This window comes from Pelodiscus sinensis, chromosome 3, assembly GCF_049634645.1.
Source record: "Pelodiscus sinensis isolate JC-2024 chromosome 3, ASM4963464v1, whole genome shotgun sequence".
Classification (NCBI taxonomy): domain Eukaryota; kingdom Metazoa; phylum Chordata; order Testudines; family Trionychidae; genus Pelodiscus; species Pelodiscus sinensis.
In genome coordinates this window covers 42,212,329-42,229,175 of record NC_134713.1, presented here as the reverse complement: position 1 = coordinate 42,229,175, position 16,847 = coordinate 42,212,329, and the positions used below count along the sequence as shown (strand labels likewise).

At 42.5% G+C, this 16,847-nt stretch overlaps 1 protein-coding gene across 2 annotated transcripts in view; it reads right to left on the bottom strand.

The window, feature by feature from the left end:
- The window catches only part of LOC102453875 (elongin-A-like), a 41,375-nt gene that overhangs the window by 1,762 nt on the left and 22,766 nt on the right, over positions 1 to 16,847 (bottom strand). The window contains exons 4-9 of one of the 2 annotated variants that reach the window (XM_025178826.2): positions 11,214 to 11,937; positions 9,361 to 9,460; positions 6,666 to 6,830; positions 5,025 to 5,122; positions 2,996 to 3,176; positions 2,357 to 2,480 (exon numbers count right to left, since the gene is read on the bottom strand). In XM_025178826.2, the coding sequence (XP_025034611.2) occupies positions 2,357 to 2,480; positions 2,996 to 3,176; positions 5,025 to 5,122; positions 6,666 to 6,830; positions 9,361 to 9,460; positions 11,214 to 11,937 (1,392 nt within the window). The remainder of the gene's footprint in view (positions 1 to 2,356; positions 2,481 to 2,995; positions 3,177 to 5,024; positions 5,123 to 6,665; positions 6,831 to 9,360; positions 9,461 to 11,213; positions 11,938 to 16,847) is intronic. The other variant, XR_003087053.2, reaches the window with a different exon arrangement.

Below are 16,847 nucleotides of genomic sequence, written 5' to 3'. Positions count from 1 at the left end.
TGCCTTGATCCTTCACCCAGAAGGAGAATCTTCTCCACTTTGGCTGGTAAGTCACCCTCGTGGAAGGCTTCCCACTTCCCAGCACAACCTGAAGAATTTTCTTCAAACAGGTACACTCAACCTAACAGCACCATGGACCATCCATGCCACAAAGAGCAGAAGTGCGAGGTCTAGATGGGGAAGTCGACCCTGATTCTGCAACAGAAGGTCATGGGGGAAGGGAGATAAACTGTCAGGTCTAGTAATATCCTTTAAAAAAAAACAACCAAAAAAAAAACACACACAACATGCCCCAGGCCTTGCCACGCCTTTGATTTCGATGAGAACTCTGCTGATGAGAAGAATTGACAGGAACACATACAACAGACCTTCCATCCAGGACTGGAGGAAGGCGTCTTAGAGAAAGCCCATAGCCAAATCCCACTGGGAGCAAAAATGGTGGCACTTCCACCAGGCAGAACAGGCAAAGATGTCCATCTGGGTAGTTCCCCACCTTCGAAAAATTGAGGCCATTTCCCTGTGAAGCAACCAATTGTGGTGAGAGCAGAAGCCCCTGTTGAGGTCATCCACCAGGGAGTTCTTAATCTCCAGGTGGATGCTGTGGCTGATAGTAAAGTCCTAAGTCCGAAAGAAGGATCACCTCCCAACAGAGCATGGTGGAATGTGCTCTTCCCTGTGTACGTACAACATGGATGCTGTATTGTCCATGAGGACTCACGAGGAAGGAAAACCGTATAATCCAGATGTACTATTCTGAACTCCTTAACACTGATATGCAGCTGAGCTTCTTCCAAGATCCACAGCCCATGCCCAAGGGTTGCTGAGGTGCACAGCCTAGTCCAGATCTGAGGTATCCGGTGAGTTCGAAAAAGGGGACTGGAGAGAACAGTGACAAGACCAGGACCAGTGCTGACCTTCCAGGGTGGAAAGAAATGGCCCTTGGCTAATATCTTCACCTTCCATATGGGTCCAGTGAAGGTAAAGTAATGCAGACTGGAGAACGGCCATGGTACCCAAGGCAGAGACTGATAGTGGCTCTGCTGTTGGGGACAGTGATGGAGTCAGCACAAGTGCTTGAAGGTGAATGTCCCTCTCCTTTTTTAGTAGGGGCTTAAATGATCTGCAAATTCAGCACCTGTCACTAACATGCCCCTTGCCAAGACTCCACAGGCAACTCACGCGTGTCACTCACAAGCACATGGCATCTGCATGAAATACAAAGTTTGAGGCCTGCTGATCAGGACATGCCCCATCCCTAGGCAAACAAAGCTAACATCTAATTATGCAGAAGAACTACCTAAGAAGTGCTAAACAGAGGATACCTAGCTATGAAGAGTTGAAGTCAGCAGTTCAGATGTGGTCACTGGTGTCAAGAAGGAGCTGAGTGTGGAGGAGCACAGGACCCCTTATACCGTGCCATGTCAACATGACACCAGAGCCATTCTGCTATACATGCTGTTAGGGGGAAAAAATTCCAATACTGGTGCACGTGGCAAGCATGCATATCTAGAATGCAGAATCAACACTAGCAATCATTCAAAAAAAAAAAAAAAAAAAAAAAACCACAGAAGTTTAGGGCGGGAGGAGGAAGGTCGTACTGTCTGTAATAACTGCACTCGCTTTGTCTCCCAGGGAACAAAATGAGAAAACTAGTGAAATGGAAATTAAAAGGCACATGCACAAGAAGAAAAAAAACCAATAAAAGAGGCTCAAATTAAATGTATATCACAAACTATAAAAACAGAGGGAAAAAAACTGGTAGTTAAGGCAAAAAGGCATCCTTTACAAATTGAAAGCTAATACCATTGAGGAAAATAGAAAGGAGTATAAGCTCTCTCAAATCAAGCCTAAAAGTATGATTACACGAGTCAAAAAGAAATTGAAGAACAAATAGCCAAAGACCCAAAAACTAACAATGAATATTTTAAAGTAAATCAGCAGCAGACCTGCCAATCAGTGAGGGTAATCTGGATAATCCAGATGTTAAAGGAACACTGGAGAAAGGTAAGGCTATTGCAGGGGAGCTAAATTAATTAACCGATTAATCCAGGAGTGTAAAAATCCCATTAACATGGATATGATCCAGAAATAACAGACCCACTCCTAAGCTGGAGGAAGAGTACTTCAGCACTGGAGTTTGACAGAAAGGGATGAAAATGGGGCCTACTACAAACTCACTGAATTCCATATATGTAAGTTTTTATTTCAGATCATTAAAATACTAAAAGAAAAAAGCAATAGCTAAAGTTTAGCTGCATTCTTTCACACAAAGATATTGCTGATAGCATGTGTTTGCTGACGTGACCAACATGAAATCATCTAGTCTCAAATCACAGTACGGAAACCATGTACTTACTTGCCCTTTTCTAAAGGGTGAAGCTGAACAATAGGTCCAGCTGTCCCATAGATTTCTTGCTGCCGACGAACATTTCTGGGTGGTTTTGCCACACTGTGTATGTAAGCCAGTTTAACCTGTCGCCCTGACATAGAAACAAGGGCAAAGGCATTTTTAAAGTGAGACACACACACACACACTCAATTAACAGTGTGGAAGTGTGAGTTCCAATACTGAATTAAAATGCTGAACACATCAGAAAATAGTGACAGGTTTACAAAACTTTACATCAAGATACCAAATGAATAGTGACAAAATAGCATAACAAAATGTGCACACTTTCTTCATTGCAACAGTGTCTGGGATGGCTCTGATGGGCCAGGCAATACAAGTAACAGCCAGCTTTGGCTCCTGAGCTCTTAACCATAAAGATCAGATATGGTCTAAAACATGAATCAGTTACATGAAGGAATCTTGTGCATGACCTTCAAAAGAATTTGAACACAAAGAAACAATCACTTTTCCTTGAAATGCATTTTTACTAGTCTATGCAATTTAAAAAAAAAAAAAAAAAAAAGTCTTACACATTGCATTTCTGAAGTGTAGAAAATGGGGGAGAGGAGGTTTAAAGGAAAAAAGTTACCTGAATACTTTATTTACCTTTAGGCTTTTCAGACTGAGCTGAAATAATGTTTTTTGTGAGGGTCTTTAGTTTTTCTTCTCTTTGATTGAAGAGCCTCAAGTACATTTCACGCCACGACTCATACTCCAGGAGATGCTCATTTTTGAAATCCCTTTGGCAGTGTTTCTTCCACAAATGATCAGACTCTTCTGTGAACGTCTTGGTGTAAAGCAAAAGATATTTAACAACACTTAAAGACTTAGTGTAAAATGTTCAAAAGAGCATATGGGACTTAGTCACCTAATTCCTATAGATGTTGGATGAGATTTAGAATCCAAAATCATACAGGCTCTTGAAAATGTTATGCTCTGTTTACATTGCTTCAACACTGAGAAGCAAGTCAAAGTGACTCTAGTCAACATCTTTTTTCAGCACATGCTATAATGTTCAGCAAACATAAGACACAGGTTATATAAAAGCCACATGCAGCAACATAATGTATCCATTGGTCAAAGATTACATTAAAGGTTGTTTCATTGTACTGTAGACAAAGATGATTAGCCAAAATTTTCAACTTTAGTGCCTAAATCTAGGTACCTAAAGAAAAGTGGCACGATTTTCAAAAGTACTAACCACTCACAAATCCAGTTCAGAAATATTATGTAAATCAAGCCTTTCCACCATACACATATATGGTAGGAGGCAGAGTTAAGGTTATAGCAGCCAATTTACTGTTAGAGCTTCCTGACTTTTCTGTACTTTTCACAACCTGAACAATTATCTTGGGCATACAAATGCTTGAAATAGAACAGACTGCAAATACTATCGTGGATTCCAGCTGTCTCTTTCCTTGTTTATTTTAGGAACAGAAGTAAATTTGTATGCTATGCTGGCTTCCCTGACTCATCACTAGTAACGCCCTAGTGCTTCTGATCCTGACATACAGTGAAGAAACCAGGAAGCAGGACAATGACAGTAGAACTAAAATCACAGAGATGAATGTTTAGGGTAGAGTAGACTGTATATAGTTTCTTTCAACAGCTACAAGGAAGCCAAGGAAAAAGCCTTTATTTCCTGCATGGTTCCAAGCTAAGAGCAATAAAAGCAGGCTGTTTGTACCCTTCCTATCCCTGAATAGCCAAAGAATCCATTGGTACTAACTTCCCCACCTCATCCCAGACAATTCAGTGTAGGAGCTCCCAGATAGCAAGCGGAGTTGTGGGGGAAGAGAGCTATTTAGTACAGTGTCCCTGCATCAGATCCCCTTCTGCTCTGTCTGACAGTAGTATCAACAGACCCCAGTTCCTGCCTCCAAGCAGGAGTTAAAGCAAGAACCAGAAAAATGAAAACCATATTCTTCCAAAAACAAGCTGTGGACATTCATTGAGCTAAACATGAAGCTAAGAGCCAATTCTTATTCTCTGGATCCCAACAGGTACCAAGTTTCACCTGAAGGTTTGTTCTGGGCCTTTTCGTGTTAACACTTCTGATGCCCTCTGTACTTTTCCTTGGTGGTGAAGGAGACATTTGTCCAGTCAGGGTAAAACAGTTTGAGGCTATGCTCTGCTAACAGTTTAATAGGAAATGGGCTATCTTCACTAGGAAAAGCAGAAGATTGTAACAAGGATAAAATAGTGAGAGGAATAAAAGTAAAGTTAACAGAATTCTATACATATCAGAATTAAAATATAAGTAAAGATCAAGGCAAAAGGCAGTATAGAAGAAAGTGAGGGTGAAGAGATTAATTTTTAAAAATTCACCCTCTTCCAGCCCTTTGTGTACTGTCAATTTGGATTACAAATCTTCTGATGCTGGGATCTACTCAAGCATATATTTTATGAAGCTTGTACCATACTTCTAGATCTAGTAATCATTCAGTAATCTGGAAAGAGTGCAACTCCTAACAACTATAGACAAAGTCCTACTATGAACAGTGTTGATCAGTTTGTGAACTATTCCTGAGGGGAAAGTGAAGACTTCACAATTTTTTGTAGTTTGCCTGTGTTGAAAATCAAAATCACACGAACAGTCACAAAATAGGAGCCAAGGCATTTAATGAGAAATTACCGGATTGCACTCCTCTATTCGAAACAACTGCTCTGGTGTACAACGTGTTAGCACAGGCTCAAGAATTTCAAAGGGCACCCCTCCTACTTCATGCAATGCTACAAAGCAAAACAATATTGTAAGTATCCCATCAACATGTATCCAATAAGCTTCATTTCACCATTTACAAAACAGTATTATAAATAATCAGGTTAATAAATACCAGCTGAACATATGTTTTGAAATCTGGACAATCTAATGGCTGGAATCTCCAACACTGGAGACATTTAAGAGCAGGTTAGATAGACTTCTATCAAGAATGATCTAGATCAGGGGTGGGCAATAATTTTTAATGGGGGTAAAAGAGGAAGTTATGATCTGGATCAGGTACTTGGGATGCAGGGTCCAGGAAGGATATGACTGTAGGCAGGGCTGGCCCGAGCCATTCACATGCCCCAGGCCCCAAGAGTGCAGCGCATGCGCAGCCCCGCCTCTGGGTGCGCAACCCCGCCCCCGGGTGCGCGGCCGCGCCCCCACCTGATCCGGCAGCCTTGTGTGGCACCCCCTATAATGGGGCGCCCCAGGTGGTAGCCCAGTCAGCCTGTAGCTTGGGCTGGCTTGACTGTAGAAGAGGATTCTGGCATGGGGAAGGGGTGTGGGAGGGAGTGGAGGGTCTGGGACGGAGTTGTGACTTGAAGGAGGTGGAGAAAAGGGGTGCAGAGGGTTTGGGTGGTAGCCTGGGGAAGGCAGTTGGGAAGAAAGGGGGAGGGCAGAGGCAGGCTCTGTCTGAGAGGTGCTTACCTGTAGGAACCCTGTGTGTGCTGGACAAATTGTTCCATGTGGCTCTGCTCCAGAACATTGAGGGAGGATGGAGGAGGCTTCATTCACTGCCCTTACCTTCAGCAAAATTTCTGATCTCCTATTGGCCAGAAACTGGCCAATGGGAGCTGGGGGATTTTGCTAAGGAGCAGGGACATCACACAAAGCTCTCTCCTTCCTGGCCAGTTTGCAAAGCACTTAGCCTGCTGTTTAAAGCAGGAGCAGCTGCTCTTTAGTAAGAGTGGCAGTTAGACAGCCACGGGCTGGGTCTGGTGGCCTGGCAGGCCAGATTTGGCCCACAAGCCACCTCTTGCCCGCCCCTGATTTAGATGATACTTGGTCCTGTAGTGAGGGAAGGAGCCTCTCAAGGCGCCTTTCAGTTCTAGTATTCTATGGTTTGTAGATGAGCGGTTCTGTACTGACCACTGAAGTGGTAGTCTGAGGAAAAGGTAGTATTCATCCTTGTCTACCCATTTCATCATTTCCACCCATTCCCCTCTCCCTCATTGTCTCCTCCTGGATAGACACCAAACCTGGAATGTTCACATGCAAGTTGGCATGCACATTCACCCTTTGTATCTAAGTATTTTCTTGACAGCTCATCCCTGGTTTGTATAAAAACATCTGAGATAAAACTGCATTAAACATGAGACTAGCAGGATTTAGAGAGAAAAAAGCAAGACTGCCTGTTTGAGCTTGTGTTTCATGGTTTTTATATTACCATGGCGTCACAGTTTAATGTGAAGTTGGGACTTCATATAAAACACAAGATTGTTTTACACTACTGAAAGCCCAGTGCTATAATGTCACTCAATCTGCTGAAACCCACATTAAAGTACTTACAATCAATGTTATTTTGAAGTACGCGGATGCACTGTTCATACAGCGTTAGCATCTTTGCAAGATAGACTGTTTTAGAGCCAGAGTAAACCTGCATTTTAGAGTTCAATCTCCGTCCGGTGAACTGATTTGTATCACTCGTTTGTGGGGGTGCTTCCATGACTGGTACTACAGACATTACAAAACAGAACAAATCTCAAAGAAGTATTTTGCCCATGTATATTCAGATTCATACTGCAGTTCTTTAAGAATGTTCAAAGCTATCTAATTTTGTGGAGAAGTATAATTAACTCATTGAGAAACATTGCTGGTAGAAAAAACACGCAATTCATTTTTATTGCAATACAACAGGGGTGGGGAACCTAAGGCTTGCCTGTATCTCACCCCCAAGGCTCAGAACTTCCTCCTCGCCCCAGCACCTGGGAGCACTGTGCAAGTGCTCCATCCCCCCTGCCATCCCTCCATGGGGCTGCAGCTCACAAAATCTACTAGACTGGGTCCCCCAAGCTCTAGTGTGCAAAGAAAACGTGGAAAGCATCCTTCTCAGTCAGGACCACATCACTGAAGATTGGGGGTTTTTTCTGTCCCCCCAATTGATTTTTCTGTGGATCAGTGGCCCTCAAACCAAAAAAAGTCCCCCCCCAAAAAAAAGTTCCCCCCCCCTACGAAGATATACATTTACTCAAGACTTAATGACATTGTACACAGAGCTAAAGTAAAGATTCAGTTTCAGCTAAGGTAGTGAGTTTAATACCTTTTACCTAAAGAAGCTGAATTAGTCAATTTTTCATTTGTGGTGTATTTAGTTCTTGTAAACATTAGCCTAATTTACAAAGTTGTGTGGCAGTCAGTAAAGTTAACAATTAAACTAGAAAAGCTAATAGTTGTAGCAGCAGGGATATTTGAAGGCAAGAAGGCAGTTTCAGTAGAACTGTGCAGGGGAAGCCCACACAGCATCCACCTACACAGTCTCAAATAATGGCATGCTTCACATTCAAGGACTAGCGTGTGTGTCACGGCTGCCCCATTACACAGCTGCCCCATCTTCAGGTTTCTGTATTTTATTCAAACATGGCTGGTTAATGTGACCCTACATCCTCCTATTTTATGGAAATATGTTTTTGAATATTTGTAACACTAATATGATTTATGGAAAAAGCCAAGCAAGTAGCCTATAATGCAAGAGCCTGTAATCCCCTGAATAATTTATATTTATTTATATAATTTCTATTTGTATGCATGCATCATTCTTGTCTCTGTAGTTAGAAATATGAAGTGTAAATTTGTTTATTAATCTACAACTCCTAGGGGTACGTCTAGACTACATGCCTCTGTCGCCAGAGGCATGTAGATTAGGCTACCGGACATAGTAAAATGAAGCGGCGATTTAACAGCTGATCAGCTGTTTGTCAGCTCAGCGCGGCAGCCATGTAAATTTAAATGAAGCGGCAATTATTTAAATCGCCGCTTCATTTTACTATGTCCGGTAGCCTAATCTACATGCCTCTGGCGACAGAGGCATGTAGTCTAGACGTACCCCTAAACTGTGGTTCATCTTACAGAAACCAAGCAACCACACCACCTGGTGCTGGAACCCGTTTTGAATTTGATTTTTTTTTCCCCCATTGGGATGGAGAGAATTTAACAGACTTCCCAAACTAGGGAAATTCTATTTAAGGGTTGGAAAACAATCAATAAACAATCTTCATCTGTCTTCTGAAATAGTCTCCCCACCTTAAGAGTGTACACAAGAAGCTGTTAGAGCAAGGCCAGAGAGAAGATCAAGTAAAATCCTTCAAGTGAGAGCTGAAACCAGGATTGGGATGGTAAAATATGATTTTTAACAATTTCTCTTAGTGTATTAGGCTTAACTAGCCTGTTTTGTATATTCTAGGTTAGTAATTTGGTTTTATCTGTGTTTTCACTTGCAATTACTTATTCTACTTTTTATACTTAAAAAACACTATCATACCAAATGTAAATAATGGTTAGCTGGGGGGAATAACAGCTGTGCGTCTCTCTCATTGATAAGGGACTTTCTCTGTGTAAAACTTTTGTACAGAGTAAGGTGGATTTATTGGGGGTTTTGGTCTTTTTCGCGGCTGTGCTTCTGGGTGCAGTCAAGTCCCTATACCTAAGCCCTCCCAAAGCAGTCTTCAGGATCTGTGTTACTCTGCTGGTGGCTGTTGCCCCAACTATGTGCCTTTGCTGTAGGATACCAGAGCTTCTGGCCCAGCAGGGCAGGGTGATAGCTTTAGTGGTATGATCAGCACACAGGTGACAGTCGAGGGGACTTGTGATCCAATTCATCACAAATAATACAGAGTGATCCCCCCAAGAAGGAGGTACAGAAGGAAGCGAAGAATAAATGGAGAACAGAGTCAGAGCCTTAAAGAAAGTGGGATCGATGTGCCATACTCCTTCTTCCACACCCATGGAAGCCCCTTCCTGGTCTTCTCTGGATGGCTCAGCTTCCACAAGGACTTGAACAAGTGGGTGGAACTGGGAAAATCTAAAACTGTAGGCTACATACTGCCTTCAGAACCTAGTGGATTTCTATGAGAGAGCCAATGCAGAAGGTAATGTATTGCATTGGCACAAAACATGGACATATTTTTGTGAGGGTGCAAGACTTTCATCAGGACCGCTCTAACTGCTCATTGTAGTCTCACATGTGACAGTCTTGCATATTACTTACCTTTGAACTCCATAGAATAGGGGGGAGAAGATAAGGCTATCTCTGGTAGCAATTTAGGTAGTGGAGTATGAAGGAGATCTTGGAGTGATGCTGTCTTTGCCTACATGCATGCAAGGAAACACTGTTATAATTTCCTCATCTCCACTAACTATTAAGGAATTTTCAAATACATAATCAAATGCCAAAGCAAAACCAAATGTTTCAACATAACTAGACTTGTACACATTACTTCATCATAACTATTGAATTAATTATCACTTTATTCATTCACTCATTATCCAACATTATAATATGTACAAAAATGCAAAATGTCACAAGACCTTTGCCACAATCTATTCATAACATGGGCTCAAGGAATGAATCTTAAGTGCATAGTCAATGAGGCTTTCACCAAGAGGACGTTGGTCCAAATCACTGCAGAAGTTGCAAGGTATGTAGTGAATGAGACGGGATTGCAAGAAGAGGAAATAGTTTATAGTTATACAGCAGCTGAATGTGACCTGGAAAAAAGGGACTTAACATCTGCTTCAGTCGTGATCTCTCTACATTTTACTGGGCAAGTGACTCAGTTAAAAGTTATCATACATGGCCACTAATTGTGAGTTCCTGCCCAGCCTAAGGCACCAGGCTCCTGAGTTTTCTTACGTGCTAAGTACATACTGTATTTTCAGGCGTATAGGGCGACTGGGCGTATAAGACGACCCCCTATCTTTTTAATTAAAAGATAGGGTTTCATCTTATACCCCAGCGCCCCTCCGCCTCCTTTCCTCCCGGTATCCCTGGTCTGCTGGAGATGGTCCCCAGCAGACCAGAGACACTGGGAGCAAAGCCACAGCAGCTTTGAAAGCCTCGGGGGAAGCCGGCGGGGGGACATCCCAGCTGGAGCCCCTTTGAAAGCCTCGGGGGAAGCCGGCGGCCGGGCATCCCAGGTGCGCCTGGGATGTATACCCGGCGTACAAGACGACCCCCAATTTTTGGGGGATGTTTTTTAACATCAGAGGTCGTCTTGTACGCCGGAATATATGGTACTACTGCAAGTGAAGACAACAGGAGTGGGATATACTATATGGTAATACTCTTTTTTTTTTTTTTTTTTTAAAGTTAGACCCTGCACGTGCCCAATCACTGATCACTCAAGACTAAGCACAAAATTTTCAAAACCTTCTTAAGCTCATATCTCAATCTCTAAAAGTCTTCTACTCCCACTCAAGTGTGAAGATAAATTGATATGATGAGGAGAATCAGATATTTACAATGATGAAAGCCCATGAGGAATTTTACACTTCTCTACTTGGTGTTTGTTCTCGACTTTGTGCACTAAGTAGGGTTTGGAGCTACTGCACACTGACCATGGATAAATTACTGGACAGCTGCCTCCTTACTTAAGCACTAATTATCCTATCCATCTCTAATTAAAGGACACACAGTAAGCACATCCCTACTCAGAATAAACACTTGAAACATATGCTTCAATCCCACAGAAACCAATGGGACTTTGTGTTCTTAAAATTAAGCATGTGTTTAAGGGATTTCAACAGTAAGAACACTTTCCTGAGTCAGGGCCTAAATAAGGCAGAGTCCGGTAGAAAAATCACTTCAGTTAACACATAATTAAAGACAATCATAAATCCATATGCACAAGGAGGCACAATTAATCATTTAATCCAAGAAATAAACTACAATCATTTCTTTGGGTCAAAAATTATTCCCAATTTTTAGTAACCATGTGTGGCTGATATATCAAAGTCATGCAATCTGAGGCTTAAATTTGAATTAAACTTTGAACATAAATTTGTTTAACTCAATAAAATTAGTGCTTTCCTTCACATTAGCTTGCCTAAATAATTGTTCACCTTTTTAGTGGGACTTTCTGACTGATCATCTTCTGATGTGTGTGGTTTTTCCGCTCTCTCTTTTGTCACTGGGGATATTGATTTTTTCTGTGATAACAAGCAGTTCTTCTGGTTGCAGCCCTTGTTGTTTTTTGACTGTTCACTTGTAGGACAAGTCTTCCTCTTTCTTTTAGTTGAAACCTGATCATAATTAAGATAGGATTCAAAAGACATAGTAGGAGGCTCAAAATCCTCATCACTGGGCAACTTTGGTTTGCTTTTCATACTAAGTGTTTGGTTTAATTTTCCTGGATCCTCAGAGTTTCTCTGTTTGGAGAGATCCTTACAAGAGTCTTTTTTTGGCAATAGGTCTTTTCTGCTGGCTGTAGGGGAATGATGCTTTTCTGAAGGATTTTTACTGGCTACAGAGATTGTTTCTTTGTAGTCACTTTTTGAGTCTTCAGGATTGATGCTTTGGGAAGTATTTTTAGAACTACTGGAGCTATGTGTTTTACTTTCATGTATATTATGAGACTGGATATCTTTATTTCTTAGCTTAGTCTCTGTAAAATTATGTTCCTTCTTCCGTTTAACAGATATGGGAGATTTTTTACAATCTTCTGAGGCTGGTTCAAATGTTTGATTCTTGCCAGAATGATTATTCTCCTTACAAACTGATGATTTTGTCTTGTCCAATGATAACTCTTTCCTCTTTTCAGTGTTTTGTATTTTCCCCTTGTGGTCACTGAAATACAAGACAACCAGAACAGACATGAATTTAATACTCAGTTACTGAAGATTAACTTTCAGACCTCTACCAATGGTATTAGTAAAAAAAAGTCCGATGCAACACACTTCAGTGTTTTAATTGTTTAAAAGTCTTCTAGAAAAACACACACACACACACACACACACACACACACACACACACACACACACTTGTGTTATGAGCTGAATGGAACTATGTTAGGAGTTGATTTAAACCCCTGCTGAGACACAGGTTTTCACTCACCCAACCATTAACAACCATGAACATCAACCCCTACCTCAGACCAAAAGGTGTGAACATGCCCAGGAGCTTTCGGCTAAGTATTGTCTTGGGTAAGGTGAGGGGTGTGGGTGTGGGTCAAGGGAGATCACGCAAAGGGGTGAATAGCCAAGAAAGCCAAGCAGCAAATAGTTTCAGACACTTACAATAGGATTATCTAGCAATATTGACTCCCTCCTCAGACCCTGTGGTACCAGTGCTCCTAGCTACCTCCGCACCACCACTGACTTCCTGAGGAAACTACAAAACATCAGTAATCTACCTGAAAATACCATCCTGGCCAACATGGACATAGAAGCCCTTTATACCAACATTCCACATGAAGACTGATTACAGGCCATCAGAAATGCCATCCTTGATGACAGAACTGCAAGCCTGATTACTAGGGTTGCCAGATGGTTTCAACAAAAATACCGGACACACTTGACATTACATCTTATTTAGAAAATACCGGACATTTATATTTTCTCATTTATATTTTTCCCCCCAATTTGTTTCCTGAACAGAAAGCTCAAATACTGGACCGTGTCATTCAAAACCAGACACCTGGCAACCCTACTGATTACAGAGCTCTGCGACTTTGTCCTCACCCACAACTACTTCCGATTCGGAGACAATCTGTATCTTCAAGTCAGCGACATAGTAATGGGCACCAGCATGGCACCACAATATGCCAACACCTTAAAAAATGTTTCCGCAACTCTTGCCCCGTAACACTCTTACTCTACTTATGCTACATCAATGACATCTTCATCATATGGGCCCATGGGAAAGAGACCCTTGAAGAATTTCACAAGGATCTCAACAGCTTCCACTCCACCATCAACCTCAGCCTGGATCAGTCCACATAAGACCACTTCCTTGAAACTACAGTACAATTAAATGATGGACAAATTTCCACCACCCTGTATCGGAAACCTACCGACCACTACACTTACTTGCATGCCTCTAAGCTTCCATCCCAGACACATTTCTCAATCTATTGTATACAGCCATGCCCGAAGATGCAACCTGATTTGCTCCGATCCCACAGACAGAGACAAACACTTACAGGATCTACATAGAGCATTCCTAAAACTGAAATACCTACCTGGTAAAGTGAAAAAAAACAGATTGACAGAGCCAAAAAAGTACGAAGTTCATTTCTGGAATTACTTCAAGACAGACCCAAAAGAGAACAATTCCATTTGTCATTACCTACAGTCCACAACTTAAACCCCTTGAATGCATTATCCATAATCTACAACCTATCTTGAAAAAGGACCCCTCACTCTCAGAGGCTTTGGGGGAAAAGGCCTATTCTCGCTTACAGACAACTCTCCCCCCCCCCCCAACCTGAAAAATTATTTCCAGTGACCATGCTGCACAGCTACATCATAAGCATCCAGGAACCAACCCCTGCAATCAACCCCAGTGCTAACTCTGCCCACACATCTATAAAAGCCTTATCATTGGACCCAATTACATCAGCCACCAAATCAGAAGTTCATTTAACTACACATCCAGTAGTGTTATCTATGCCATCAAATGTCAGCAATTCCCCACTGCAATGTATATTGGACAAACTGGACAGTCCCGATGGGAAAGAATTAATGGACAAATCAGATATCCGAAAAGGCAACACACAAGAACCTGTTGGGGAACACTAGCCTCCTTGGACACTCATTAAGGGATCTACAAGTTGCTGTTTTGTTTCAGACCAATTCCACAAGCCAAATACACAGAGAAGGATTGGAACTCCACTTTATTCTCAAGTTTAACTCTCGTGCAAATGGTCTAACTTGTGATATCGGATGGCTCGCACATTATCAACCAACCAATGAAGTTGCCAATGGTCTGGATGTCAATGTAGAATCTGGTTTAAGTACTCTTACTTTCCTAGTGCAAACTAACGGTTATTAGCCTCTTAACTATTAAGTCTTCAAGGTGCTAATAGACTATTGGTTGTTTAAGTTTTTCCTGTTACAGACTGGCTATACCTTTGAAACTTATCTACCCAATGTCCTCTACCGCCAACCCCCTTATTTATTCTTGGTTCTGGACACTCCCATCATCTGAAGTGGGCTGTGCCCACGAAAGCTCATGATACCATCAACATGTTTTGTTAGTCTTTAAAGTGCTACCAGACTATAAGCAGCAAATACTGCTCCTTTTGTTCTCGGGTCCTTCTACATTCAGAGACACAAGACTTTATTTAAAAGGCATGTAAACAAAAAGATTGCCAAGAGAATACCAGACTATCAATTTCTACTTCTAGCTGGAATCTCTCCAGGGCCAAACTTTAGTTAGCTGCTCAAGTCAAAAAAGGGCAACAGAATAAATTTGGTTTTCTGCACTGTAGAATTTTCACAAACACAAGTGTTGAACTTGAAACATTATATGAAGTCCCTGGAAGCAGACAATAGACAGTGCAAGTTTAAAGTCCACTTAACGGTCCTAAAGAAGTGACCCTATAAAAAAATACAAGGTTGGAAAAAACAACATTTGCCTTTAGAGTTATAGTAAATGCACCTTTAGAAATTTGTGTGCCTATTTTCCAATCAACAGGGCAAGCAATACCAGAGACAGGGTGGCATGAAAGCTTTCTGAACTGTGTCTAACTTCTGCTTAGAATTGCACTGTTGTTTGGAAAGGAGTACCCACTCTTTTTAGGGCCTAGCAGGTCAGGTGTTTAATAGGAAACTTTCCATTCAATCCATTAAGTATCCTCGATACACCAGGCTTTTCTCTCTTGTCCTTTCACTTACCATTCCAGCAGCTACAGTAAATCCTATCGAAAGGCACCCCACAATTGCTCAGCCCCTATAGGCTGACACTCCAGGAGCAGTAGCTTTCAGCAAATGGCTGAACACAACATCTCTGCTTACCCCCACAGTAGCAGATCTCCCCTAAAAGCATGCTTTGCAAAAAGTACCAGAACTCCTATAGTGCTGCTGTAACTCTTCCACATTAGCACAGACCCCAATGAAGCAGAATGGATCCAACCAATGGCTGCTAAGGCTTTCCTTGGGGTGGCGCAGGGCCTGGAGCAGACCCCCTGAGCAGGCCCTGCTTCCACTCTACCCCCAATGCACCCTTTCCCTTAATCACAACATTTCTCTACTCCCACCCTGCTTCTCACCCCTTCCCCATTTACCTTAAGCGCTCTTTCTCAAGCAACAAGCCAAGCTAGTTCGGGGGGGCCTGGCACAGGGTGACAGCAGAGTGACCCCCCCCCCCCCAAACTCACCACAGCGACAGGAGCTGGAGTGACCCAGCAACCTACTCTGCTTCATCCCCCAGCCCTCTGCTTCATCACGGGGAGATGTGCAGGGAGTGGAGCAGGCTGCTGGATTGCTCTGACTCCCACCGCCATGGTGAGTGGGGGAGTGAGGGAGAAGAGGGGAGCACCCCTTCTGCTGCTGCACTGAGTCAGGCCTCCTGGTAATCCCTCAGGCTGCTCTGGGCCCTGCAGAACCTGTCCATGGGACAGTTGAGGGGGCTGCCGCAGGGCCCTCCAAAGCGCAGGGTCTGAGGTGGCCGCCCTAAACCATTTTATGACAGACCAGCTGCCACTAGAAAATGAGAGCATACCAGTCACAATTATTTCCTCAGTGTACTTCCTTCCAGAGGGGAACAGTAGCCAAACATTTATTACCTATTTCATTATATGCTAAATTCATCCCAGATTCTGGGCTGTTGATTTGTACTTAAATGGTGCGGTTTTTTTTTAAACAGAAATTTAAGTTTAAAAAATTGTTTTAGTTCAACTAATAATCTAACTCGGATTTTTCCCGTAGCAAAACAAACAGAGTACCTTCTCCACCCTACCTGAGCTATCTAACCCCAGATCCACTCGGACCTTCAGACTGAAGCCACCAGCCCATCTCCGTCTCAAAAATATCAGGTATAGAGCTGTAAAGGAACATATCTGGCCTGATGGGGGCAGCAGTGGCTGTATCAAGGAGATGGAAATTACCTCTACTCCATGAAGCTAGTGAACAGGACCAGCAAACAGGAATTTACAAGAGTGTTATCCAGGTGAAGGAGACCTAACTACATGACCCTTCGGGTGAGTGGTCTAATGTCTGCTTGACTATAGTATATAGTGTTGCGAGTAGGAGAAGTGCAGGAAGACTGTGTAGCCTATTCAGCAAGGCTGAGACCTTCTTAATGAGGATTTCATCCCTAATCACTTTAGGCATCATTAATCACTTACCATGGGATGGGGCTACTAAGAGTAGCACACAGGCCTTTAAAAAGGCAGCTCCTAAAGTACCACAAGACACTACTGAACAAGAGCAGCAAATGGGAGTTTTGTGCAGGAGTGAGACACCCAGGTGCACCATTGTCTAAATTTAGGTCAATCAACATCCTACCTAGCTCTTCCCCCCCCCCCCCCCTCCCACCAAAAAAAGCTGCAAAAATAAAAAGAATGCAGGCAGAAGTTCAGCCACAGAATGGGAGATCTCCACTTTATTGCACTGAATGAGCATGTGTCTACCTGCCTATGAGCCACCTGCCTACATGTAAATTCAGTCCAAAGAGCTCATAGGCTTAGAGAGTGTAAGGGCTTGAGACCAGAGTGGCTGAACTGGAGGAGCTAAAAGACAGATGAGACTTTTGGA